This window comes from Pogoniulus pusillus, chromosome 16, assembly GCF_015220805.1.
Source record: "Pogoniulus pusillus isolate bPogPus1 chromosome 16, bPogPus1.pri, whole genome shotgun sequence".
Classification (NCBI taxonomy): Eukaryota; Metazoa; Chordata; class Aves; order Piciformes; family Lybiidae; genus Pogoniulus; species Pogoniulus pusillus.
The window spans coordinates 13983835-14011681 of NC_087279.1; the positions used below are offsets into that span (position 1 = coordinate 13983835).

Sequence of the window (27847 nt, forward strand, 5' to 3'; positions counted from 1 at the left end):
GGGTGAGATTTTACGTGCAGTGACATAATGGTGCAGCAATGAGATTATTAACAGCAGCAAATTTCAGCTCTTCTTCCAAGGGGAAAAAGTGCTTGATTTGAGTCATCCCTCACTATTTGTATTTCTTTGAGTAAAATAAAGAGCAACTTTGTCTTTTGTTGTATAGGAACATGTTACACATTATGTATGTAGGCCTAATGCAAGCACAGAGACTGAAAAAAAAAGGGGGTGGGGAATAACCTGTAAATTGTTAATAAAAATGAAAGATCTTCCTACCTGTAGGACGCAGGCATCAAGTAGACAGAGCCACAAAAGATGGCAGGGTAAGGAAATGCAGATCTAAAACCCAGAGGTTTAGAGAAGCAATTTAGAATAGAATAAAATCAACCAGGTTAGAAGAGACCTCCATGCATTCCAACCTATCACCCAGCCCTATCCAATCAACTAGACCATGAAACTAGGTGCTTCATCCAGTCTTGTCTTGAACACCTCCAGGGACAGCAACTCTACCACCTCCCTGGGCAGCCCATTCCAATGGCAAATTATGCTCTCTGTGAAGAACTTCCTCCTAACATCCAACTTATACCTCCCCCCAGCACAACTTAAGACTTTGTCCCTGTGTTTTGTTGCTGGTTGCCTGGGAGAAGAGACCGACCCCTACTTGGCTACAACCTCCCTTCAGGTAGTTGTAGACAGCAATGAGGTCACCCCTGAGCTTCTTCCAGGTTGCACACCCCCAGCTCCCTCAGCCTCTCCTCATAGGGCTGTGCTCCAGGCACCTCACCAGCTTTGTTGCCTTTGCCTGGACATGTTCCAGCATCTCAACATCTCTCTTGAATTGAGGAGCCCAGAACTGGACACAGCACTCAATCAGAACCCCGCACTTAGCCTTGTTCAGTCTCATCCCATTGGCCTCTGCCCACCCATCCAGCCTGTTGAGGTTCCCCTGCAAGCCTTGGTCAGAAAATTAATCAGACACTTACTTTTTAGTTGTACTTGGTTTTCTATTTTAAGCACCAGCGCTGATGGTTCTTGCCTGTTGCAGTTCCCTTTGCACATCCAGAAACAGCAGCGTTCATATGCAGGCCTGTGCCAACGCAGCCCAGCAGTTCTCTAACCTGTCAGAGGTTAAATTGAGCAATAATGAATATAAATTATTTTGTAACACCTATATTCTCATTTACCTGTCTTTGTAGAAGTAGCTTGATGTTACCCCACAGAGAAACAAGAAGTTTAAAAGAGATTAATTTCCTCTGCTGTAAGTCATCTTTCTGGAAGGTAGTTTGTAGGATAGGCAGGAGTAGAACTGTATTTCAGCACCAAATATGTTCTCAGGTTTGCTACTCTGCAGTCAACAGAAGGAATATTTACTTTTTAAACAGAGGCTGCTTAAAGGGTAAAATAAGCGAAATATTTAAACAATCACCCAGTGGAGCCCATGGAACAAGATGAACTCCTCACCTAGCTTAGAGCAGCTCACAAGTCAATTCTAGAGATAGAAAAAAAAAAAAAGCAACTTACACACTCAGCTGCATCCTGTCTGAGGATTTCTTGCTGTTCTTTCAGGTCCTCCTCGAGTTCATCTCAGCAGTCTGAACAGGCCTGCCTCTTGCCCAACAGCAGTGCTCTCATTCTGGTCTGACGCACCATCCCTGCTGCAGTGCTGGCTAACCACTCAAAAACACAAGATCCTGTGAAGAGTTTCAACCTCCTTAGCTGCCTAAGCTACCATCCTCCAAGTCTTACAGCTCTCTCTTAAGCCCATGACTTGGCACCAAATTTCCATACATCTGCTGGGTCTTCATTTCCCCTTTTTGACCCCTCAGGACCAACAGGTACATCTCCTTCCACCTCAGCATCATCCAGCATAGGGGGTACTTCCTTCTTGTCTTTGATTTTAAGTGGCTGGGAGCAATGCAGCAGCAGAACTGAAGCACAGGCCCCAGCCACCCCTCTCCTGCAGTGCACATTCCTGATTTTCACTATCCAAAGCCTAACACTTCTGTCCAGTGAGTGGCTACTAAACTCATCTATTAGCAAGGGAAGAATTCTGTTTTGCCAAACTCCCTACTAGACAGGATTTGAATTCTCAGCAGTAAGATGGACCAAACACCAAACAGAAATTAGTTCACTCTGGGCTGCAATGCCCAGCACCTCTTTCTCTGCTGCAGCACAGCCCACTCAGCCCTTCAGGGACACCACATCACTCCCACACAGCAAATGCTCCTGCCACACAGCAGGCAGGCAAAGGGCTGCTGCCCACAAGCTGCTAAATAACCTGAAGGTTTTCCAGCAGCAGAAAACATATGTTGTTATCCTCATGCACAACAGTCCAGAGGGAAAAAATGAGATTAACCCCCAGAAGGTTCTTTAAGCTGGTATTTTTATTAGAACTCTCTACACAAAGCACCTTTGCCTGCCTTAAACTTACAGTACCTCTGTGAACACTGCTTTTCTGGAACACAGCACAGGATGCTTCAAACTACTCCGCATTTCTTGATTTGGACACTGCCACTTTAACAGCTTGCACAATGGCATCTTTATCAATGCCAAACATCTTCAGGAGCTCAGCTGACTTCCCACTGCGTGGAACATGAGACACAGCCAAGCGACTGACTGTGACACCAGGCTCACCCACTACTGCAGCGCACACTGCTTCTCCAATGCCACCTATGAAAAGAAAGTCAAACGTGACACACGTCTGTATGCTTCAACAGGCAACACAGAGACTGCAGCTGTATCTGATTCAAAGGTCTGTGCAGCATCAACCCTCAAATCACCTGCTTATGAGAAACCAATCACAACAACCTCTGAGCTGCCTATTTGTGAAATGAGCACACTCCCTGGTTTCAAAGGTTTCCTGAGGACAACCAGCCTGATATTTCTGAAGTACTTACAAACTGGCAGTAAGAAACATATACCTCCTAAAGGGCACAGAACTGTCAGGAAGCCTTCACCTCTTCAGCATCAGGCACTGAGTGCCAGGTTTAAAAATATATTTAGACTGAGGAGTATTTACAAGTGTGCTTAATGTGCTGAAAGTCTTAATTCCCACCAGCCTCAACATCATTCAGAGCTCCATCTTTTCACAGTGCTTGCCACCAGGCACCTCTCCTAGTTGTGTAATATAGTCACAATCTTTGCTTGGAGCTCAGCTCAGCTTGAATCACCACCAGCCACAGGAACAGAGGGTGCAGCTGCATGGCAGCAGGAGAGACATTGAAAGCAGCAGTACTAGGGAGGAAGAAAGCACAGGGCTACTATCAGGAGCATAGGCTCCGAGATCTGGCAGGAGAGGTACCTTAGTGCTGCACTTCAGTTTGGGTGTGTCCAGGACCACTTCAAGCATGGTGTGATTTAATCAAATAGCCTCCAGCCAGAGGCACCTCCATGGATGCAGCTGGTATGATGTGGGCTCACAATGCATTCAAGGATTGATGTGCAACTGATGACCTTCCTTGACTGCATCACACTGAGAAAGCTGTGCTAGTGCAAATCACAGGTTCATCATCTCAGAGTGTGAGGATTGTGCCATCTTGCAAATCTGCCATAGAGCATTTATCCAGAGTTGAAAGATAAGCTAGAAAATGATAAGGCTTGGTGATGCACCATCCACAGTCTGGAACAAAGCATGGTGTAACCTTCACTTATGGTGACACCTGATCATTTCAGATACCTGGCAAGAGCGACGCTTCACCTTAAAAAGCAGGAAAACATTCTCATGGTATCTACAAATTCCTATCAGTAAATATCTACAATATCTCCAATGTCATGGTTCACAGCTGCCCTTCTACTAATTTCTCCATCTACCCTCAAGAGGAACAAGCCTGGTGCTGTCGTAGTTTCAAATGGGCTAATTTTCACTGGCACAGAGAAGAAGTTTGGATTTAGGATGAAAAGCCTGCTGATAAAGCACTGATGTTTATAGCTGTTGCTAAGTAGCATTTGTACTAGGTCAAGAACTTCTCAGTTTCTCATGTCCTGTCATCAAGACAAGCTGAGAGGGGGCACTCTAACTGGTCAAAGGTATATTCCATACTGTATGACATTGTGCCTAGTATATATAATCTAGGGAAGTTGGCCAGAGGAGCAGACTGGCAGATGCAGTTTGGGGACTGGCTGAGCATTGGTCAGCAGGTGGAATGCAGTTGCATTACACATCACTTGTCTTTTATTGGGTTTTATCTCGCTCTTTGCTATCTTCATTTTCATCATATTAACTGTTACTACATTTTATTTTTATTCCAATTTTTAAACTGCTCTTATCTCAGCCCATGGATTTGGCTTGGTGTTGATTATCTTCCCCATCCCAGCAGGCCACAAGTAGAAATGAGTGGCTGCATGGTGTGTGCTTGCTAGCTGGGGCTAAGCTATGACCCTTGCAACTCCCAACAGCTGCTCTGTTTGCTCATGGGCTCATCTTCACAGGACACCTTGCACAGGCAAGATCCTGAAAACCTGTGTAAACAAGACATGTCAGAGAACAAGCTGTAGCAGGTTTTGGAGTTAACTTCAGCTGGCAGCCAGTCACAAATGGTGTTCTCCGGTGCTGAGCATTTGGGCCAGTTCTGTTTAATGATCTGTATGAAGGGATTGAGTACACCCCTAGAAGACAAGAAGCTGGACAGGAGTGGTGTTGTGCTTATGTGTAGAAAATCCCTACAATGAGACCTAGACAGGCTGGATCAGTGGGCTGAGGCCAGTTCTATGAGGTTCAACAAGGCCAAGTGCCAGGGCCACAACACTCTTATGCAATACTCCATGCCTGGGAACAGTGGCTGAAGAGCTGCATAGTAGGGAAAGGCTTGTGAGTGTCGATCAACAGCCAACTGAGTATGAGCCAGCAAGTGTCCAGGTGGCCATGAATGCCAACAGCATCCTGGCCTAGATCAGGAACAGTGTGACAAGCAGGACTGGGGAAGTGATCATGTCCCTCTACTTGCCATTGGTAAGGCCACACCTCGAATACTGTGTTTGGTTTTGAGCCCCTCACTACATGAAGGATATTAAGGCACTGGAGTGGGTCCAGTGAAGAGCAAGTAAGCTGGTGAAAGGTCTGAAGAACAGGCCTTATGAGTAGCAGCTGAAGGACTAGGATTTAGCCTGGAGAAAAGACAGCTGAGAGGAGACCTTACCACTCTCTGTGATTACCTGAAAGAAAGCTGTAATGTGTGTGTGTGGGTTAGTTTCTACTCTCAATTAAGATGTGATGGGATGAGAGAAAATGACCTCAAACTACACCAGGGGAGGTTTAGACTGGATACTGGGAAAAGTTTCTTCACTGAAAGGTTTCTTATGCATTGGAACAGGCTGCCTGAGGAGACAGTTGAGTCACCACCCCTGGAGGTGCTCACATCATGTGCAGACAAGGCACTTAAGGACATGGGTTAGTGGTGGACTTGGCAGTGTTGGGTTAATGCTTTGACTAGATGACCTCCTCTCCAGAAGCATTTTAACTTAAGATTCACTTGGGAATTATCTTAGAAATGCTTTTCACATGCACTTTATAGCCTAGTTTAAGAACACCCAGAATCTGTTGCTGGTGTAACAGTCTGTAAGCATGCAAAACGAAGGACAAAAAAAAAAGAGGCCAGTAAGGATGCAAAGTGCACTGGCTCCTCACAGGCCCTGCTCTGCTCTTTTGTAGTAGTGGAAAAGAAAGAGAGGGGACTTTAAGAGTGACTAAGGACACTACCAAAACCATCCAACTTCAAGCAACCTAGAATCAAGCTTTTGGACAAAGGGAAAATTTAAGAAACCTACAGATCATTGGTCTTTCTTTCAATCCCACAAGCTGCAGAGCAGCTACTGAAAAGCCATTCTGAGAACATTCTCTGCACTTGCACCACAGTAGGTATTTACAGTTTCACTGGGCACAAATGAATCAAGACTTCACCTGGACCAAGCATACAGAGGGGCATACAAGACCAAGTTTACTAGAAAGGCAGCCCCAGTTAATGCTCTGTATCTTAGGAAACTTTAAACTCTCAGTGTCACCTCATAACAGTAATGAAAAAAGCTAAAAGCTCTGCTTTAACTGAACAACACTATCAGCTCCCATATTCCAATCAGCTCAAGAGAAGCTGTGAAATTCCAACCCCTGGGAAACCACCGTGTGGGCTGTGAGCTCCTAGACTCAACTCACCTTCATGGTAGTGATCCTCAACAGTGATGATTCTGCCCTTGGTTGCTCTTGCATTGTCAAGTATTGTCTTCTTATCCAGGGGCTTTATAGTGAAGGGATCAATCACACGAATGAAGATTTTTTCTGCAGAAGTAGAATGAAATGATTTGCAGAATGAATTTGGGGATACAAGACAGTGCAAGTGGTAGAGGCAGTTCTGCAATCTTTTAGATCCATTAGGAAAACTGTCCACACCAACTCCCAGGTATCTGTATCTATGGCTTCTCTACCACAGAACCCAACCAACCCTAAGTACTGTTTCTTCACACACCTTGTAAGATAACTAATACCCACCCATTCCACAGACAACTCTTGAAGGAGAAAAGCCTTGGACAAGTGATCTGAGGTCACCAGGAGTGCCCGTTAGCATAACAGCAAAATAACTGACCTTCCCACAGGTGACAGCAGAATCCAGACACCAGGAAATCCTTACTGAGACAGTCAATCACATTTTCCCCCAAATCTTTATTTTATCTTTAGCTTTATTGTCAAATCACACACAATTTGCTCCTGCTTCTTCAATCTGTAGGTGTTATGAATTCTCCATGCAAGATACCCACTTAACAGTGGTTAACTTATGCCTGTTTGAACTGCCCCAGCCCTGACTGTGGCACCCTTTGGGTTGGCATCAAAACTAGAATTTGTCCTGTCATCACCAGGCAGGCCCACTTTGTTAAAGCTCCATACAAATGACTTTGGCCAGCTGAACACAGGCAACTCTTAACAGACTTAAAGAAGCCCTATGTTATGTTGATGGTTTCATGACTGAAGGCTTTTTAATGCCTAACATACTCAGACATTGACTCTGTCGTGAGAGATTATCTCTCCATAGCTGGTTATTCACACTTCAGGACTAGCAGAGCATTGCAAATGGAGAAAAATAACAGTATCTCTGAAAAGATATCTTTCGAATGTCCTAAGCCTGCTGGCTCAAGGTCATGACAAAATATCCATTCACTTAGATACAGCATACAAAGCTATCCATAAGCTACAGGCAGCATTAATTGTATTACCTCTTACTATTTGTAATCTCCTGGGACATGGCTACTGACTCTCAGATGGATTTTTGATGGCTTCTTTCTCTTATTTCACTGAAGGAATTTTATCTTTGCAGCGAGATGCCAGTGCATTTGAGCACCACCACAGAATTATCAGTTCCCATGCTAGTTCAAAGCTGATACACTCATTCAAAAGCTTTAAGTTAGCTTTAGTGAACCCTATCTGCGCAGAGGCAGTGCCTCACAGCAGCACTGTGCGAGCACACACAGCTTATGTGGCTCTGCTGACAAGCTGTTTTTTCAACTGGGCCCAGCCCAACTCTATTGTGCTGCTACCATGGCCCACCCAGGTGCATCCCTCTTGCTCCTTACACGTTCCTTACATAACCCCTCTATGATTGTGCTTGCTGAGCACTTCCAGACAGATTGGAAGTTCTAAGGATGCTTTGATCAATTTTCATGGCTACCAACACTGCTAAGCTAACTAAAACCTACTTGACTAGGCAAGATTGGCAGTCAGTCACTATGTTGCACTTTATCAGCTTAACAGCCGACTAGCCCCCTGTAACACCTTAATTAATGTTTACTAGTACAAAAGGTAAACATTTAGGCTGGGTGGTACTGACTTCTTTGTAGTGTTAAATGATAAAAAAAGGAAAATAAAACAACCTTCATAATCTGATTACCTTTTCTCAGCTGCTCTGCTGCAGCCAGAGCCTCATGCAGAGTGACTCCTGCCCCAATCACAGTCACATGGTCATCCTTACTCTTCAGAACCACCTGCAAGAAAACATTTCCGTGTTTTAAGAATAAATTTTACTCATATTTCTAACATTTCTGGAGATTTTATTGAAAAGATCTAATCTCTAGTGTTGGAATGCTTTAGAGGGAAAAGGGCTTTTACAGGAGGAAGTTTGGGTACTTTTTTTGATTCTCTTTGTCTGGGCAATATTTACCTTTGCCTGTCCGATATGGAAGTCCTCATTGTTGTTGTAAATGACAGGGTTTTCAGGACGACTGGTTCTTATGAAGCAAATGCCCTGTTTATGAAGCAAACACATTGTAAGTTACAAAGCCAGAAAGTTTCTGGTTTATAAACCCTATGAAAAATATACAGCAAAAGAACTTTTTCTGTTTGGTTGGTTTTCACTCTTTTATGTCACTTCTATTTCTATTGAGTAAACTTTTTTCTGCTCCCAACCCGCCAATTCTAAGATTTCCGTGTTGCAAACCTTTCCTCTCCTGCCTGCCCCCTATCTTTCTTTCACAAACCACTCACCACATTTGTTGCACACCAAATTACCACACTACTTCACAGCTATACCAAGAAGACTGATTTTTTTTCAGATTATTTGCTCCCTTCTCAAGGCAAATTGCTATGGCCTCCAAAGAAGATAATCCAAACCAAAGGTACCAATGATGTCTGACCACTACTGTGTCAAATTAGCTGAAGATAAGAGATCAGAAACTGTGTCATAGCCACATGAGAAGTCTTAATTGTCTTCAGCCACAGTCCCATTTAACTGCAGTTCATCACTGAGAATGGAGGAGCAAAAGGTGACCCGTGAGATTGCTGAGGAGCATAAGCACCTGTTCTCCAGAAGGTGTAGACTGTCTCAGACTACAAGAAGACCTGACTCAACTTCCATGTCCAGGGAAATTCTAAGGATAAATTTATATTTCCATATCCAGTAGTGATATTGACACTAGAGACCTCTTAGGAGAAATGTACTTTCTGTAAGTTTGCTGAAGACCACAAGAGAGTTACAGTTGTCCTTAATTCTGAGCCAGTTTAGATCCAAACTGCAGCCATTGTGTAACCATTTACATCTCCCCAAATCTAGTTCACTAGCAGTTGCATCTTGCTCCTAGCTAGCTGCACTCGCCAGGACAGAATGTCTGCAACCTTTCCATGCAAGGAAACATTCCACTGATACAGTGGAGCCTTTGACAGAATTTACGTGGGTAGGGACATGTAAAAAACATGCCAGAAGCAACAAAAGCAGCTTAAAAAAATTAAATATATATACATTCTCATGTTCAAAAGTAGTGTGATGCAAACCTTGGTGTTTGCAGCTAGTTCCACTGCTTTTTCGGTGGCTACAGCATCGCTAGGGTAAAACACAGTGGCATTGGGGATAGAACGGAACATGCACAGGTCCTCCAGTCCCATCTGGGATGGCCCATCCTCACCTAAAAGAATTAAACTAGTGTTACAAAACAGTAAGTGCACATTTTTGACACTCAATACAGCAGTGAGGTTCAATGTAAAACAGAAAAAAAAAGGAAGGTGTAAAATCAGGCACACACAGGACATGCAAGTCTACCTGCTTGAGAAAAGAATCATCTTCTCCTTAAACTCGGAATCATCTAAACAGTAAATAAAGATAGAAAGAGACTAAAAAGAAAGAGAACTAGGGTTACAAAGAAAAAATAGAAAATAAAGTATAACAATAAAACAACACAAAAGGAAGATAAACGCAGTAGGAATGGTACTGCTACTGAAAAAGGGTCACAAAACATGGGATCATAGGATGTTAGGGGTTGGAAGGGACCCAAAGAGATCATCGAGTCCAATCCCCCTGCTGGAGCAGGACAATGCTATCTAACACAGATCACAGAGGAACACATCCAGACAGGCCTTGAAAATCTCCAGAGAGGGAGACTCCACGACCTCCTTGGGAAGCCTGTTCCAGTGCTCTGTTACCCTTACAGTAAAGAAGTTCCCCCTTGTGTTGAGGTGGAACCTCTTTTGCTGCCACTTACACCTGTTGCTCCTCGTCCTATCACAGGGAACATCTGAGCACATTCAGATTTATGTGTACTGAGGCTGCACAAGCTAAATTTATACTTGTCAATAGTGTTCCTCTAGATTTAAACTGCTGGAAATGTGAAAGGAGAATTGCATGTGTTCCATCAGCAGTAGAAAGTGTGCTTGGTACAACTATTCTCACATTCTTCAGCTTGCTTCAGGATTAAATTACAGGTATGTATTTTTCCTTTAAGTCCTTTAACGGCCCCTGCGTTGGTAATTTAAAAACTCAGGCACCTTGTAGCATGAACTGTAGATCCATGGAAAAGAACTGTTAGCCAGAACACGTGCTGGATGCCATGATTTTTCATAGTTAAAGAAACAATCACCACAACACCCACCCACCCCCAATGACTTTATGTAATGGTGCTTTGGCAATGGCACTGTTCCAAACCAACCATGCAAAGAGTTCTGAATCCAGTCATGTCATAGCCTGCAGAACAGAGCAGGGCAGGAAGCCTTCCCACATGCAACCACTACCTGTTGCTCAAGAAGGACGAGTTCACGAGGAAGGAGGAGAGTATTTTCATAAGAGCAGCACAAAACTCTGAAGAACTTTAAACACGTTAAAGAAATCATTGAACACTGACGCTACACATTAGCAATAAAGCAAGCACTAACCAGGAAAAGAGAGTGGCTTGGCTTTCAGTTATGACTTGAAAAGATAACTCAGCATCACAGTTTCTACATCTGTACACATTCTGACTGGATGAGTGGGAACTCAGTGAGCATTCTCCTTTCCTAAATTGCACCCCCACCATGTATACATAGAATAAACTGAAATTTTGAAGGGCAATATTAATGGGTACCTGAATCAGAACTTTATCCCAGGTGGAGAGCACTCATTTTTGTGCTGCTTCAGCTGGCACAAATACTGCCAGCAGTACTGAGCTGACTTTGGATCCAAATGCATCTTTAGGAAAATCCTGATTTACATAGCTTAATAAAAAAATGTGAGTGCTTCACATGAAGTGAATCAAGTGTTTAGAAATGGCTGTCTAAACAACAGGTATGTCTGATTTTGATACAGGTACACTACCATTTTGTTTCCTGTATATTCAGTCTGGAAAATAGAGATTTTTCCATTATTCTCTTATGACTCTGAAAACATATGTAATGTTTCAGAGATATTTTGGTCCATCAGTAGCTTTTGCTTTAGCCATGAACTTAGTATGAGTTCAGAAGGTCACCATCATAAATTATTTGTCATAAATGTAATGGGTCCAAATTTCAGCAAAGTCCAGATCTGCCTAAAATTGCATACATAAAACTTCAATTTTCACCAGAGATCTAGTTAGGATTCTGAATTTCTGCAGGCCCAAGGTTCTAATAGTAAATATACTTGATTCATACCCTTGCATTTAAAATTGAGTTTTCTGACTGCTAAAGGATTTCTCTGAATTACTCTCTTTTACAATTTGGTTGCAAAGCCTTGTGTTCAAATTCAGTTTCAAAAATCAGAGCTCAGGCTTCAAGCAGATTTGTAACTCAAACAACCTGATAAACTTAAGTGTGCATTTCACAACCACAGCTCTCAGCAGAACATCTCAAGCGCTGAAAATTGAAACTTGGAAGTGTAGTTCTAGGAGACAATTCAGGTAACTCAAAGGAGTTTTATCTTCTTAAATGAGAAAAGATTAAAGATAATTAGTTTTTGCACCAATACCCTTTGCTACTCCCCAGTTGCTAAACAGCATTGAACTAGACTATGATGAAGGGAAAGGTTGATTTTAAAAAGAAAAGAGGCTTGTAATAGAATCCCACCCTTAATGATATACACAAGCCATAACCCAATATACTCTACTTATGGTCTGCACTACTAAACCACACTCTATACTGCTTCAAGTTAAGCTTGAGGTTTTGGATGAGAATACACACATTCATGAAGGATCTTTAAATCTTTACAAGTATTACAGGTCAAACTATTTTGCTTTTAACCCTTCTCTAAACCACACTGCTAGCCAAAACAATTAAGTCAGCTGAAAAACAGATGTATGCTGAGAGCCTTAATTTACTGCTCCCATTAGGCCTCCCTTTCTTTCTTATTGACTAAAAATAACTAGCAGTTTCTCTAGCATTTTCTTTCTTGGTCTGCAGGTCTGTGTCTGTTTTCATGGGTAAAGTCTATGCTTTTCATTAAAAAAAAATAAAATTGCTTCCTTCCTCAAACCAAAATCAAACCCCAATACAATCTGAGATGCCCCAAACAGTTATGATGGGAAGCAAAGACCAGAAGTCACTGCTAGCAAGGGCGCTCAGTCTGCTGTTCTGAGATGTGCTGGCTACACTGCAGCACACTTGAAATCTTAATGCAGAGAGTAATAGAAGCCAAGAGGGAAACATCCACGAAATAGCTCAAAGCAATTAAAGAGTGTTCCTCTAAGAAGGTGGCATGGCCAGCAACCAGCTTGAAGAGCCTTTACATCACTGCACACAGCATGGCCAGCAAACAGTAGGAGCTGGAAGACACTGTGTTGCAAGAAAGCTATAACCTGGTTGTCATTATTGAAACATGGTGGGACAAACTGCATGACTGGAGTGCAGCTCTCAATGACTACAGACTGTTCAAGAAGGGACAGGTGAGAAAGGAGGGGCAGAAGCATCACCTTTCACATCAAGAAATAGAGTATGAAGAGCTTCCTTCGAGCATAGCCACAGGCTTATGGGCAAGAACCAGAGATCGAGGCAACAAAGGGATATGTTGGATCAGCTCCAGAAGAGGGCCACAAAAATGATCAGAGGGCTGGGGCATCTCTCCTGTGAAGAAAGGCTGAGAGTTGGGGTTGCTCAGTCTGAAAAGAAGGCTCTGGATCATGCTGAAGATGCCTCTGCTTATTGTAGGAGGTTTGGACTAATGATCTGTAAATGTCCCTTTGAACCTAAACTGTCCTGCAATTCAATATCCTGAATGACAGCCTTGTGCTTCTTGCTTCAGAAGTACTTAGAGTTTTGATGGTTTTGGTTTTTTTTAATCAACACATTAATGGCTCCAGTAGTAAGAAATACCAAGGTAAATTGAAGCAATTATTTCAAATTGTGATTTTCAAAGGCATAAAGAAATAGTAACATTTATCCCTTGTAAAGTGTTTTTGAGATGGGTGGCCAAGAGCACCTGTGCAAGAATAAGTATCATTTTAGGGACTGGGAAACAAAGATACAGTAAACATACAGCTATTCTCACCACAGAGGACATAAACTGTAAAGATGGAAAGGTTCCTTTGCTTTCAATCCAATCCCTTTATATCACTCTATACTTGTAAATTAGAAGACTTTATATGGAGAAGTTCTATTTTTATTACATAAAGCTGATAGAAGAGAAAAAAAAAATCAGATGAGCTAATGAAAGATTGACATCTTTTGCATTCTTTCTAAATAGGTGTCAGATAAAAGTGAATTGCAAATATGACCTCTTCCTGTACACAATGGCATGGTAAAACAACCCCAGCTGGTTGCCTCCACAAAGCATCATGAGTTTGTCTGCTAGACGTTTTTCACTAAGTGGATGGGAAGTGCTGATAAATAAGCCAAGGGTGGCCTTACCAATAGAAACACCACAGTGCGACCCGCAGAGATTGATGTTACTCTCGGAGATGGCAGCCATACGGATCTGGTCAAACGCCCGCGTGAAGAAGGTAGCAAAGGTACTGGCAAAAGCAACAGTTCGGTCACGAGTGGCACAACCAACAGCAATGCTCACCTGAAAAGAGGGAGAATGTAACAAGAACAGTGAATTCCTCATCTATTGATGCATTGGATCTGCTCCTTGCCTCAACTACTAACTCCTATTTCTTATCTCTACTCTAGCACCTTCTTTCCTTTAACTGCTCTAATCAGTCATTCAGAGAGTTTCAAGACTTTACTCCCCCGTGTTTTCCTGGATCAAAGGCTTGGACTTTTAGTCCAAAGGACATGGCTTTATTGTCTCTAGCAGATAAAAATAACTCTTACCAAGCGGGAATGGATTTACCTGTCATTTGAACTAGTATTTACTAGAAGGGTCCTGCTTCAGGAAGACAGAAATCAGAACAAAGTCTTTAAACTTGTTTATTGCTACCATTACCCCATGCATTTATTTTACACAGAAACCAGTCTGCTCTTCATGGCAAATTTCTCCTAAGGTGATGCAAATCCAAAGTACCTAAATCAAGCTCATGAAACTGCCCTAGTATAAAATTTGCAAGAGACAGTCCATGGGTCCTTTGGTTACAAATCATGTCTTTAATTTGCTTCAGTGAACCCATACAGGTGGCAGACAAAGACTCAAACACAGGAGCTATCAAGTAATTTTAGTCCTTTCTGTACAAATGTCATCAAGTCAGATTTATAAACAGTTTCCCTGCCCTCATCTTTATACCTCAGTCTAGCATTGAACTCACTGTCACATTGTGACATTCCATTTCTTGCAAAGAAAAAAAGCAATCCTAAAAAGTCTTTGCAGAGTTAACTCACTTCCAACCAAACAGTGGAAAACATTACTGTTTACACATTGCTGAAACACAGGTAATATGCTCACAAAAAGAAAATATAATAAAAAAGAGGAGGATTTAAGAAAGAATGATTAGAAGCACTCATGTTTCATTGTATTTGTAAGCTTTTGCCATAGCTTAGTTTCTCCCTAAGTGAACAAGTCAAGCTAAATATCTGTGAAAACATATTAAAAGCAAATATTAAACTCTTCCCTGCCTGAAGACTCGGAATACTCTCAGATCCTGCTGTGTAGTAGCAGTACTTCATGAAACCAAGAGACCAGTTACCATGTTCTGCTCAGCAATGTAGCATTCAATGTAGCGACTGGGATGTTCTTTCTTAAATAGCTCTGAGAAGGTGGAGTTCTTTGTGTCTCCATCCAAAGCAATCACTCGATCATTAGCATGGCCCAGTTTCGCGAGTGCAACACCATAGGCTTTGCGGGTAGCCCACTAGAAAAAGAAAATTAGAGTACTACTGTTATAACTTTGTGTTCTAGAAGGTTGTTGTCCATTTTAAGGTTATTCCAAGAGTCCACATACGATTGTATAAAAAACAAACCAAACTCCACCAAACCAAAATGTTTTAAATGTTAGCAATAGCAAAGGTATGTATGAGAACAGTGACATACAGAAGAGTAAACCAAACCCAAAAAAATATAGTTAAGCATCATGATACACATCTGTGCTGAAATCAGCAACTGCCTACCAATCCAGCTAGGAAAGTTTGAAAATCTTGGTTTCCAGTCATGGCAATTCATTTAACCTCATAAATTTTCTTTAATTTTAAATACAAATGAATAGTTTGGATAATTCATAATGATTACAAAATGTAGAAGAGTGGTCTGAGTCTTTCTATTTTAGTATGTCCTTTCAACAGCCAGTGAGTTGAATGTCTGTATTGCACCACAGAGGTAGGTGTTTATCAGGGTACACAAGACAGGACAGAAGATTTTGGTACTCAAAATCATTGCAACTGATAGCAACACCTCCTGCTATCCATTAAACAGCTGCACACTTCAAAGATCTGACAAAGAGTGAAACAGGAAGGGTGTACCTTTTCTCCCACTTTGTAAGTTGGTGGAGATGGCATCTTAATGTTTCTAATATTTACTATAGGTGCATCTTCTTCTGGGAGGGCTGGAGAAAGCTTCTTCTTATTTTGGATTTTGTCATCTATTTCCTGAATGACTTGTTCTGCCATGTTTTTTGGCAGGGGTTTTCCATGCCAGCTTTCCTTATCTTCGACAGCTGTGCATTTGAAATTACATTACAATTAAGAAAAATAAAAACCTCTGTAAGTCTTTATCTGCAGTTTTTCCCTAGATAAAAGGGCAACAGAGTTTGACAGTCTAGTCTAGTCTTCCAATGAAGAACTTCCTTTTATTCCCATTGTAAACAATTACATCAGTATCCACTTGCATTAAGTCAGATGTATTTAAATACATAAGAGAAACAGTCAAATTCTACATATTCCAACCTAGTGATGAAATTCCAGTGTCTTCCACTGATTTTTTTAAATTGGCAACTAAAATGTCTGGTCCTTAGTTGTGGCAAGAAGTAAACAGTAAATCAGTGTGAACAGTTAACATGAAATTTCAGCAGTTAGGTCTAAATAAACAACCTCGTTGAACAGCAGTTAACCAAGCTGTCTAGTCCAAACAAGATCTGACATTTTGCAGCTTTATTTTAATAGCTTCTAATGATTCTTATCTTTGTGCACCCGGCACTAACAGCAAAATTACCTCTTTGGCTGATATGCTAAGAATAATGAATTTTGCTTGCTTGCTCAATGGAAAGGAATGAAGCTATTCACTCTTGTTATTTATCTGGTCAGAAAGATAAAATTCACTGCTAAAAGCTACGGCTGCTAAAAATACTGCTTAAAAGATGTAGCTGAACAGAACCCTGACACAATGAGTATGCATTTATCGCATTCTATGGATACAAAGCTCAGTAACCAGCACACGTCTCACTTGCAGGAATAAAAATTATTTTCTAACACTGTTGAGAAGTATAAATAGTTTGAAAGACTTCTGTATGCTATAGATCAGATGTGTGGGTACCTATCTGTCCACCAGACAATGACATTGAGGCAACTTTCACACCATGTAAAATGAACAGAAGGACCTTAGAGGCACCACAAACTCCAAAATGCAAACAACTGCTAATCTATGAAATAATTTTTACAGACTACTGTATCTCAATGAATGATGTACTAGATCATCTTTAACAACCTGTAGTACGACCAGATAACTTATGTACCGCATCTCACATGGCTTTATCACAACTGCAAATGCAGCATCCCTCCTTGTTTTCTACACATTTGTACTGCCTGACTGGTAAGAACCAGTTATTCGTAATGCAAGAAGCAGGGAGCTTCTGTGTCAAAGGTAGTCTCTGTGCACCTAGGGATCAAGAGCAACCCAAGAATGTCACCCCCTTTAGCTACGGAAATTTTAAGAACCCAGTCATACGGTCCAATGCTCCTCCCTGTCCCCAGCCATCTTGCAGACTAGAAAAGACTAGAAGTAGTAACTCGAACACAGCTGAGAGCAGAAGGATTCCTACTCTGCAAATAGGGATCTGTAAAAGCCTAGTCAACATAGAAGCACACCTGGCTGTAAAAACTGGGAGCCACATCTTTACCTGCCTCCAATGGAACTTCAATCTAGTGTCCTCCATAAGAACAAAGGAAAACACAAATTGGGTGAAATTCCAAGTTTCCAGCTTGTAGTAGGGTAGTATGATCAAGTTAAAAGGTTGACAGGATACCAACCTCTTCCTAATGTATGAAGCACTAAACTCCTGTATTTTTTAATGAATGCACCTTTATTGCAGAACTATGTACATAGGATATACACGTGTATGCTAAGTAGTAGCTGTTTTATTACCTGATATGCCTTTGCCTTTAAAAGTCTTGGCAATGATAGCTGTTGGCTGATGTTTGGCCTGGCCAAAGGCTTTGCAAAGTTCCTCCACACTGTGTCCATCAACGATGATAGCATGCCAGCTAGGAACACAAACAGATCAACTGTTCATAAAGAGGTTTAGCATGTGACACTTCAGTAGATTGCAATAATGATAACAAATACTAACTTCATTCCAATTAATTGTCTTTGACCCAAAGTATGCCTGAGATATGAACTAGCATTCATCTGAGATCATAAAAATATCATAGTCCCATTTTTAATAACACAATTATTATCTACTAGCAAAATTCACAGACCACAGATAACTAAGGTATCCTACGTGTCTTCATATAAAATAACCACTTTTAATCACAAGAGCAAATCAAACATCTAAAAATCCATTGCAAACCTGTCAATGAAAGTTAACAAAATAAAACTGCTCTATCATGAGTTACATGACTACCACTGTATCTGATAGATTTTTACATACAAACACTTCTAAACTAAATGAAAGCCAATACACAAAGCATTCTGGTACAAGTAATGGTTTACACACTGTTTTTTTTTATCAACTTGCTCTGACATTACAAGTGGTCAAAGAGTTACAAAATCTCTATTTATCACAATAAAAACTGCTTTAAGATCCTGTAGCAAATGTATTTGTGTAATCAGTGCTTTTATTTTAAACAAAAAAAAATTCTGCCATTTTTACTACTCCTGCTGGGCCAACAATGATGACTAATATGAGGCATTATGAAAGACCATGTCTCTTGGCAATGATGTCCTTAAGCTCATTTGAAAAATGCTGAAAAGAAAATATCATACAGCTTCAAGTGGGAGTCTATACTGAACTTTTCCCAATCACATACCCAAAGGCTTCACAGCGTCTCTGGTAAATTTCAACGTGATGCTGCAGAGGAGCAGGGTCACTTTGTCCAAGACGGTTAACATCAAATATAGCAACAAGATTATCAAGCTTGTAAAACCCTGCAAAGGCCATTGCCTCCCAAACAGAGCCTTCAGACAACTCTCCATCTCCAAGCAGACAATACACTCGATAGCTAGAAGAAGAAAAACAATAAAAATCAAGTTTGGTGTGTAAACACCATTAAATCAAAAGCAAAACCCCTCTCAAACTTCAGTGAATTTTTCTAGGCCAAACACTGCTCAATGTGTTCACTCCACATAACCTTATGTGATCTTAGACAAATTAAATTAGAGCTACTTCTGAGCTGTTACATATGAAAAAAATAAGATAAGAAATACTGCATTCCTTTTCAAACCTTTGTCTTAAAAATATGGAGTCTTAAGCCTCCTGTTGCAAAGGCTTGAATGAACAGGCCCGTTAGACACTGTCACTATGACTCAGCAAGATCGCTAACAATGCATGAATGGGCACTGTCTGCTTCCTCATTCCTGCTATATACACTCTGGAAGGACAGCCAGTAACTTAATTTCAGGAAACTACAAATTGGGGATGAACTCAGCTACAGCTTAAAGTATATTGCATAACCCAATTTGGAATCTGGGAAAAAGATAAGCAGTGTGGTATGACTTTGTAGACCATTTCTGTAAAACATTGCAACTGCAGCTTTTTATTCAGGTAAAACTGAATTAGCAGGAGTACTGCCTCATCTCTACAGAATTCAACTGCTGTATTGTTTTTTGGCTTATCATTGCTCTTTTTTCTGGAGGAGGGGGATGACAAAACTTTATAAGCTTTCAGTATCTAATAAAATTGAAAAATAATAGTAAATTAGCATTCTAATAAGTAACTTAAAAAGAAAGTAATCAAGATGGCTGTTAGTGATTTGTCTTTGCTAGACATTAAGCTATAGCAGAAGCTGCTCCCCAGTATTGTATACAGGACCACCTTTTTCTTCTGTCATGTAAGCACTGGTTAGATTTTTTTCCACACGTAGCATCTGTTAAACTCAATTAAAATCAGCAAGTCATCTTTCACAGAAATGATTTCAAGCTAGTGAAGTGTAGGACACATAAACTGGGCAGCCTATGCTCAAATGTACTAGAACTGTCACAAAAAATATATCAACCACATCAGGCTATTTGCCTCCTCATACAGATTTGCCGTTAGACATCTACTTTTCTGGTGCACAAAACAAACGGCAGAAGCAGTCATTTTTGTCTCTATGGAATCAAGTGCCTTTCTGACAACATTTTGAAGCCCTACTTTATGATTCAGTGGTGCTATTTTTGATCATAATAATTTCACATCTAAATACATGTTCCCCATAATTTCTCATGTAACTATGAACAGAAGCTACCTCTATTTTGCATCTTCCTTCAAAAGGGACACAATACCAATCTCAAAACAGCTAGCAATTACTCTCTGGAAGTTAGAGGCTGCTCCAACAATTTACCACCTTCTCTGTGCAGGGCTATCCCCTTGCAGTGCTGTCAGTTTACAAAAGGAACACACATGTGCACTAATCCTTGCTAATCTGTAAATCCTTGGTAGTTTCACTGGCAATGGCTTTGTAATTATCAGGCTAGTACTCTATCGTTTAAAACCTGAATCTGAAGTAAGATTTGAGAATGAAGGATGGAATGAGTTGTTTGTTTGTTTTTTAATTGATTGAGAATATAATTTCACAAAATATTCCCATCAAATGCCTATAATCATGAAATATGACAGTGGAATTACCTGGCTCTGTCAAAGAATTTGCCAGTGTATGCCATTCCACATGCAGCACCAAGACCCTGACCAAGGGATCCAGTGGCCACATCAGTGAATGCTTGTCTCTGAAAACAAAAAGACAACAATTATTTCACAGTTAAGAAACAGAAAAAGTAAAGTCCACTGCTATAAGATGGTTCCAGAGACACCAAAATTCACCCTCTCAGCCTTAACAATATAGTGCAAGTCCCTCAAAATCTCATCGTTTCCCTTCTTTCCCTGCAGTGCATATACCTTGAATACCAGTATCACAAGATAAATAAGCTCTCCAAGAGGGAATAGAACCCTGTGGCACACAGATTTCTCATGTATGCCTTGAATGACAATAGCTAAGAATTGGTGATTTTCTGTAGAAAAATGAATCAACTGAAACAACTGAAAGACCAATAAGGTGACCAAATTGGATATAAACTCTTGAAATACCTCAAAGCTTCTTAAAGGATGAGAAAAGCCATGATGGAACTTTATATAAATCTTTTATAAATGGAAAATATTGGCACAGGGGACTGTAAGGTAACTTTGCTACAACAATAATTTACACGCTCAAATGCAGATACTGATTTAGTTGTAAAGCCATAAATATCATCATCCCTCTTAGAAGTCTGTATCTTTCCTGTCATATAGCTGGCAAGCAAGAACTGCTGCAAAATATACATACTCTGTTTTACACAGAAAACACCATCTTATATCACAGATTATAAGCACTCACTGGTACTGGATGTCCTTCTAAGACAGAATCAATTTTCCTCAAGTTCAGTAACTCTGCTTCTTGTAGAAAGCCAGCCTCTGCCCAAGCAGAATATAAAATTGGTGCTGCATGACCCTAGAGAGAAACACAATTTTAAGTGAAGCACAAGTTTCACAATGTCCTAGTATGAAGGCAAAATTCTATAAAACTAACAAACTTTGGAATCAGCTTCTAATGTCTACTAAGAAGGCACCAAGTTATAAATTGCAACAGTCACACTGATGTGCGTTTCCAAGTCCCCCGTGCCCCTGCATGGAACACTCCAGTTAGCTGACTACAGTTAAGACAGAAAGAATGAAGTACTCTCAAAGGCTACTTAGGATGACCTTGAGAAACTCAACATGGAAGAGTAAGGTTTCTCTCTCCACTATGCAGGTTTAATTCCCCAAAGTAGTTTTTATATCCAAATGAAAATCTTTGATTCAGTTTGCTTAGGTCTGTTTCAAGAACAGACCACTGCTTATTAAAACAGTAAGCAGATGGATAAGCAAGGATGTTATCCCACTAGGACTTCTTGAAAACATTTGTATTCAAGGTAAGATGCAGTGACTACAGGCAAATTTTTAAGTTTTGTACACTTGGATTCTTGCAGCCAGGTCCAACTGGGCAACTGCAAAGTAGTAGTCATCTTCCACCCACAGAGTAGCTTGGAGGCAGAAAGCATGCAGTGGTTTGAAGCTATTTAGCAGCTCTGGGCAGAAACCCTTTTTAATTAGATAGAAGCAAACACAAAGAAGCAGTTCTTATTGTTTTGCTACTTCAGCATTAGCTGCTTATTACTCATATCATTATTTCAATCAGAGGTGATCAACAGTTATTGTATCCAACGCAAGGGTGAGACCATCAGCTAAGCAGCACCATTGTAAGCTACCATGTGAAGAACTCTTACTCAAACATGGAACCTGGCTCACTAGAATAATCTGCAATTTTTTACATTGCTGTGCTTTCCGAAGGCCTCTCAACTGCCTTTTAATGTCATATAATCAAAATGTCACTGTGATTTGCAAGGGCATGATACAAGAGGGGGTAGAAAAACAGCCAGTCCAGACTGTCGTTTTTTGTGTTTTCCGAACCATAGTGGATTCAGAAGTAGCACTGACTTTAATAATCACACCAGCACTGTAGGAATGCAAGCTACTCAGTAACCTACCATAACTATTTCACATAATGCTCCCTGAAAAGCTGGCAGTAATTGGTGCACATTGTGACGTGACTGCAGGCATAACAGCATGGCTGCATTTAACAAGTAGAGCACAAAAGCCATCTGCAACTTACTTGTTAAAAAATTGATTATGCCAAAATAAACCAGACATTAACATTTCTCAGATTTACAGCCAATATAACGACATTTTACTATTTAACATTAGAATAACTTAACACAGTGAAGAGTTATCAAGTTTTTGTCTTTATGAAACAATGTCCTCCAATACATTCAATACACTTCTATGTAGATGCAAGCATAAGCAAGCATAAGTCAAGAGATGAAAGAATCATACAAGACAAGTCAGTTTAATTTACAGACAGTTCTTTACAAGCAGACTGCAACAGTATAGTGTAATGGTTATTATTTTACCTTTGAAAGAACAAAACGGTCATTGCTGGCATTTCTGGGATCTTGCACTTTGTACCTCATGGTATGGAAAAACAGCACAGACATAATCTCTGCTGCACTGCAACATGATGTAGGGTGGCTACAAGTGAAGACAGATATAAGATTACCACTTCTCATTATTGTTTGGTCAAAACATATCTTTAAAATATCACTTTACCAGTGCCCTACTCTTCAGCTTTAAAACAGAGTCTTAAGTGAATTTCATAACCCATCCCATTTACCATTATCCCAATTCCACTAAGTTGTACTTTGAGACAATGGGAGCCTTCTTACATTGTTCAAGTGCATGTTAAAAGATAGATCCTGGTGACAGCTCAAGGGTGCATCTTTCAGAGCTCTGTTTTTCTTCGTGCCAAGGAACACTGCTCTAAATCAGTGACTGTGAAGTACAGGAAGCAGTATGACCCTGTGACTGAAATCATACTCTACTGATTTATCTGACTGCAGAAATTCCCACTGATGCAGAGGAAACAAAGACAGGTTTCCACAGTACTTTAGTAATTCACCGAGTGAAGCCATTAAAAAGTGTGGCATCCTAACTCGTTCAGGTTCTGCTACACAGGCAGAGATTGGCAATGCAAAATTAACTTTTGCAGAATGTTCTGGAACATCTAGAACTGTATAACATAGGTACCATTTTATTTTACCACATTCGAGCTGATAGAACTAGAATTTAGACTTCTAAAGAGGGCATTAAGAAATGCAGATCAGGAGGAACTATGTCATACTGTATCAACAAGTGCACAGAAAATTACAGGAAAAGGATTACTTCCAAGTGGCAAATACAGAGTTATTCCAAGGCAAGGCATATTTCATTTCAAGTGTAATAGAAGGGTAGACAATTACATTTATTAATGTACATTACTGTAATTTAAACAATAATCACTGTAGGCACTTTGAAGGGATAGCATTACTTGACTACTTGAGTGCATCAACCTTGCCCTTCCACTTGTGATAAAGCATAAAGGAGGTAAGGAGGCTCTATAAAATCTTTTGTTGAGTGTGGAAAACAGCATTTTTCAGATTCTACTTGAGTAAACATAATAATTCGTGACACCAGTGGTTGACACTGAAGGACGGGAAACAGAATGATGAACAGTAAGAAGGATATGGTTGCAAAAATCTGCATCAGCTTTGAAAAGAACTTGCAGTCTCATTTCACTTCCTCTTCTTTAACATCATGCCCTTAAAATATTTGACCCTACTTGTAAAACTGGACCAACTTACTACGAAAGTGCCACATTTTGTTTCCCACATGTACATTTACCATGCATGTTAGGATTAGACAACACTTTCACTAGAACTTTAATCAGAATAGTCTCTTCCTGTAGTAATAAACTTTCCCTCCCAAGATCCCCAACAATGCTGTAATAAGAGAATAAAACCATGCAAAACACTAGCAGAACATAAATTATGGTTAGTGTCCATCCCTTAGTAAGTACTCACACACAGGGAACCAAAAGAAATTAGGTTTAAACCATAGTTCAAACATATTAGTAAATATGTATGTATTTGAGTTAATTTGTAAGGCTTACATGCTTGTTTAAAGCTTTCATTCCTTTAATTTTATTAACTTTATACTTAACCATACTTCTATGAACTCCTGGTCTTGGTAAAAAAAGTTTTAAACAACCTAAAATGGCAATGTGTGGAAATAAAAAAAATAGAAAAATTTAATAAATTACTTGAAATTTGGTGAAAAATAAAAGATCTTGTTAAAACTACAGGTTAATTAAATCTATTCCTACTACCAGAAGTTACCCCAAGTTTCACTACATATCACATACCATAAATCTAAAATTGAACTACATAGTTTTCTTTAAACATAGCTCTCTTAACTACATGTACTGCTCTTCTATTAGGTCACACTTTTCTAGTAAGTTCTGCTGGAGGAATTTCTTCTTAAGCCTAGCAATCTGTATTTGGGCTACTTGTGCAAGAGGAGGGAAAAAAAAATCACAGTAAACTGTCTGCACTATTCTCACACAACCTTCCCATTTTATTCACGATAATCAGATGAACAACCAAGAAATTTGCAGTGGTGACCTGACTAACATGCTCCTCTGCCAGGCCACTGTAACTGAAGAACTGCCTTAGCTATGAAATATAGCCTTGCAGTAGAAAACCAAACCTAAGTATATCAGAACACCAAAATCCTCTATCCACAAACAAACAAAAGAAAGTAAAATAAAGTACTCCAATTATTCCAATATAGCTTTGCAGAGTCTTTTTTTATACTCTGCAGCGATTTGTATTGGCTCCATCTACACATCTCAGCTGAAAAGAATGGCGGTGGAGCGCTAAAACGGAACAAAGAGCAAAAGACAAAAAGGAAAATAATCTGCAACAAGTGACCACACCACAAGTTATGAAACTTAACTGCCTCTTGAGAAACTCTTGCGACTTCCAGTTTTAAGAATTTATCCATCTAATTCTAGGAAGCCAGTGTTTCAAAACCGCAGAGATTTATCAGTAGCTATGGGAGACTACCATTTCTGATGAAAATGTCTGCACTAGTTATCTAAAAGAAAAACTTGTTCCACACCCAAAAGCAAGTTCAATCTTTACAGCTAACTCAATCATTTTTTCCCCCACATTTTAAGCACAACACCTTTTTTTCCAGTTCATTGAATTTTTCCACTACAGCAGGTAAAGTACTCAAAGTGACAAGTTTGAGCATCAGGATCAGGCTAGCTGATCTTTTAGCTCTTGTCCAGACAAGGGCTGCACTTTCTCCAACAAAAGTTAGACAAGTAAGGACTGCAAGAAGTGGTGTGTCAGATCCACTGTGGAACCACTAGTGTTGCAATATAAGCCACAATTTACAGAAATTACTTCCTTGAAAGAAGTAGGCTGCTCTCATTTTGTTTGAAGTATTTCCTTCAGTTTTACAAACTACACCTTTAACAAACACAAATTTCCTTAAAGCCAATGCAAGCACAACAACTCCTTTACTAACTCTAAACTTGTATTTAAATTTAACTTGCATTCAAACACCTTTCTGCATTTTTGGTGTACACCAGCAACATAAGCAAAATCCAAAGCCTCAGTGAGGCTTTGGAAAGAACATTCATCGTGTATAGCTGATTTACAAATGTACGTGATTTGCCCAACATCTTAGGTCTTCGAATGTCTTTTTCTTTAAGGCACATAACTACACCATCATCTTGGTAACCAAATCTTATTAAGAAAATATATGACTTGTCAATAGAGCCTTCCCTCCAGAGCTCATCTTTCATAACCTGACCATCATCAGGTTGTGTAATGATTCCAGACTCCACAAGGCTCTAGTGCTAGAATGAGCTAGTGATTAATAAAATACCTTTGTGTAATATGTACTCAGTATTGTGGCATAAAAAGTTTCAATAAAACTACTTTCACTGTTTCTCTATCGGTATTTTACTATTGAATTTCACAGACCATAAAAGAGAAGCAAAGGCTGTAGCATGATTCTTATTCTTTGAAAGCACATCAGACGAAACAGGGAAATAACTTTAACTGCAGATAAAAGACAACTTATACACATCTCTGTGGCCTGCTTAAAATACACACTGGAAGCTCGACTGAAGCCCAAGCTCAACTAAGCAGACTTAGCTCAATTTTTCTTGCCTACAATTTTCGCACAGGCTTGTGTAATACTGCCTGTACATTGTAGCTTTGAAATAAATTAAGAATTAAAACAGCAGTTGTTGAGTATCCTGTACTTTTCACTCCAGACTGGACCAAAAAAGCTCCAGGGTTGTGAAAACCCACACCTACGACTAGCTTTGAGGCTCCCCATGAACCCCTACTCCATTTTACAGCAAGGATCAGAGCAGTATTTTCACTTGTTGTATGCAAAATGAATGAGTAAAGTTCAACTTCTGTACGTTTTGAGAAAGAGTCACGTGAGGTAGCCCATGCTAGACACAGGGTGAACAGTGAAAGGCAATTCAAAGAAGCTTTAGAGTATTTTACACAGCACCTTTCTCCATACAAACCTCAGCATCCAAAGGACTCCTTCATGTTTGTTCTTTTGGTTGAGTGCTTTTCGCCTTTTTTTTTTTAAACACTATGGTCAGCTTCAAAGCTGCCCAGAGGGAACAGCAACAAAACAGGATATATGAGGAGATGAAAAAAAAAAGGGGCAAAAAAAAAATGCTCAGCACTCTATATGGAAACACTCAAATGTATTATTCAGGCAGAAGAAAAAACCTTTAATTTTACATGAGCAAAAGAGGATTGTTTGCAGAGATTTCTTTTTCCATAGGTAAAGCACGATCAAAGGACGGATAACGCTGGAATCTGCACACATCAGAGCCCACACTAAATCCCGTCCAGAGGCCTGAATAAACTGCCCATTTGAGACCGCGGGCATTTCACAGATAATCCCACTTGGGCTCGCTTGAAATTCTGTGCAGAATTAGTTCCAACTGACGGGCACGAAATGAAAAAGAAACCGCTTGTGCCCCAGGCACAAATTCTTTGGTTTTCAGTCCTGCATCAACTTAGCATTCCCGGCCTCTCTCCGCTGTCACAACAGCCGCCGGCCCCGGCGACCGACGCGGACTCGCGGCGGGGCAGCCGCTGTCCCCGGGCAGGGCCGGGCCGGGCCAGGCGGCCTTTGGCCGAGGGAGCCCCGCACCTGGCCCGCGGCCGCCATTTCCAGATGTGGTTCCTCCACATCGAGCCGATCCCCGCGAAGCCTCTGACATGCTGGGGGGTGTCGGGGCAAGGGGGTTCCGGAGATATGGTCGTGACCCTCGAGGTATCATCCCTCCCCCACAGCCCGTGCTCGGGCACGTCCCGCACATCTCGTCCCAATTCCCGCGCATCTCCAGTCCCGCCCCGGGGCTGCCTCAGCCCTCTCGCGGGAGAAAAGGATGGGCCGCCAGCATCCCCGCCCGCTCGGCGTCCTGCACAACGGGAAGAAATCGTTACGAGAACGAGCTCTGCCCTCAGAAGACACCGGTGTGTCCCCAGACAGCGGGTAACGGGTAGAGGGAGTCTGGTGAAGCCTCTCCCAGCGCCACCCCGCCCTGGCCTCGCCGCTGGACGGAGGCACACCTCAAGATGCGGGAGAGCAGCTCGCCGGAGCCGTGGGCGCCTCCTGATCGCGGGCGCACGGCAGGACTGGCGTGCGGCCGGGGCACAGCCCGACTGCCTCACTCACCCGGAGCCGGCTGCGGTCGTGGCCTTGATGGAGCTGATGCGGAGCCGGTTGGCCGTGTCCTTCAGAGCCTGCAGGGTCTGCTGGTCGGGCTTGTGGTAATCCTCCATGTGGACGAAGCAGCAGGGCCGCAGCGGCAAAGGGGCTCGGGCAGCGGTGGCAGCTGGGCTTAGGCAGGGACGGTGGCACTCCGCGAGGGCTATGGGCAGCGCACCTCAGCAGGGCCGTGCGGTGCCGTGGGGGCGGAGAGAAAGACGGAGCCAGTAGG

At 41.1% G+C, this 27847-nt stretch overlaps 1 protein-coding gene across 1 annotated transcript; it reads right to left on the reverse strand.

The window, feature by feature from the left end:
- Positions 1-2366: 2366 nt before the first annotated feature.
- On the reverse strand, positions 2367-27847 carry TKT (transketolase). Its single transcript, XM_064156651.1, has 14 exons — positions 27583-27847; positions 22392-22509; positions 20780-20893; positions 20038-20135; positions 18242-18433; positions 17355-17473; positions 15518-15711; positions 14749-14913; positions 13535-13691; positions 9245-9375; positions 8139-8222; positions 7869-7962; positions 6146-6268; positions 2367-2670 (listed from the first exon to the last, which is right to left on the reverse strand). Exons 1-14 carry the CDS (start codon positions 27687-27689, stop codon positions 2483-2485), a joined length of 1884 nt encoding a protein of 627 aa, XP_064012721.1. The 5' UTR covers positions 27690-27847; the 3' UTR covers positions 2367-2482.

Coding starts and splice junctions, on each gene's coding strand:
- TKT (XM_064156651.1), bottom strand. CDS start 27,689: ATGGAGGATTACCACAAGCCCGACCAGCAGACCCTGCAGGCTCTGAAG. Junction 20,894..22,391: donor ACCGTTTTGTTCTTTCAAAG/GTAAAATAATAA, acceptor GTTTCTCTCTAG/GGTCATGCAGCACCAATTTT. Junction 17,474..18,241: donor AGACGCTGTGAAGCCTTTGG/GTATGTGATTGG, acceptor TTGTGTTCCTAG/CTGGCATGCTATCATCGTTG.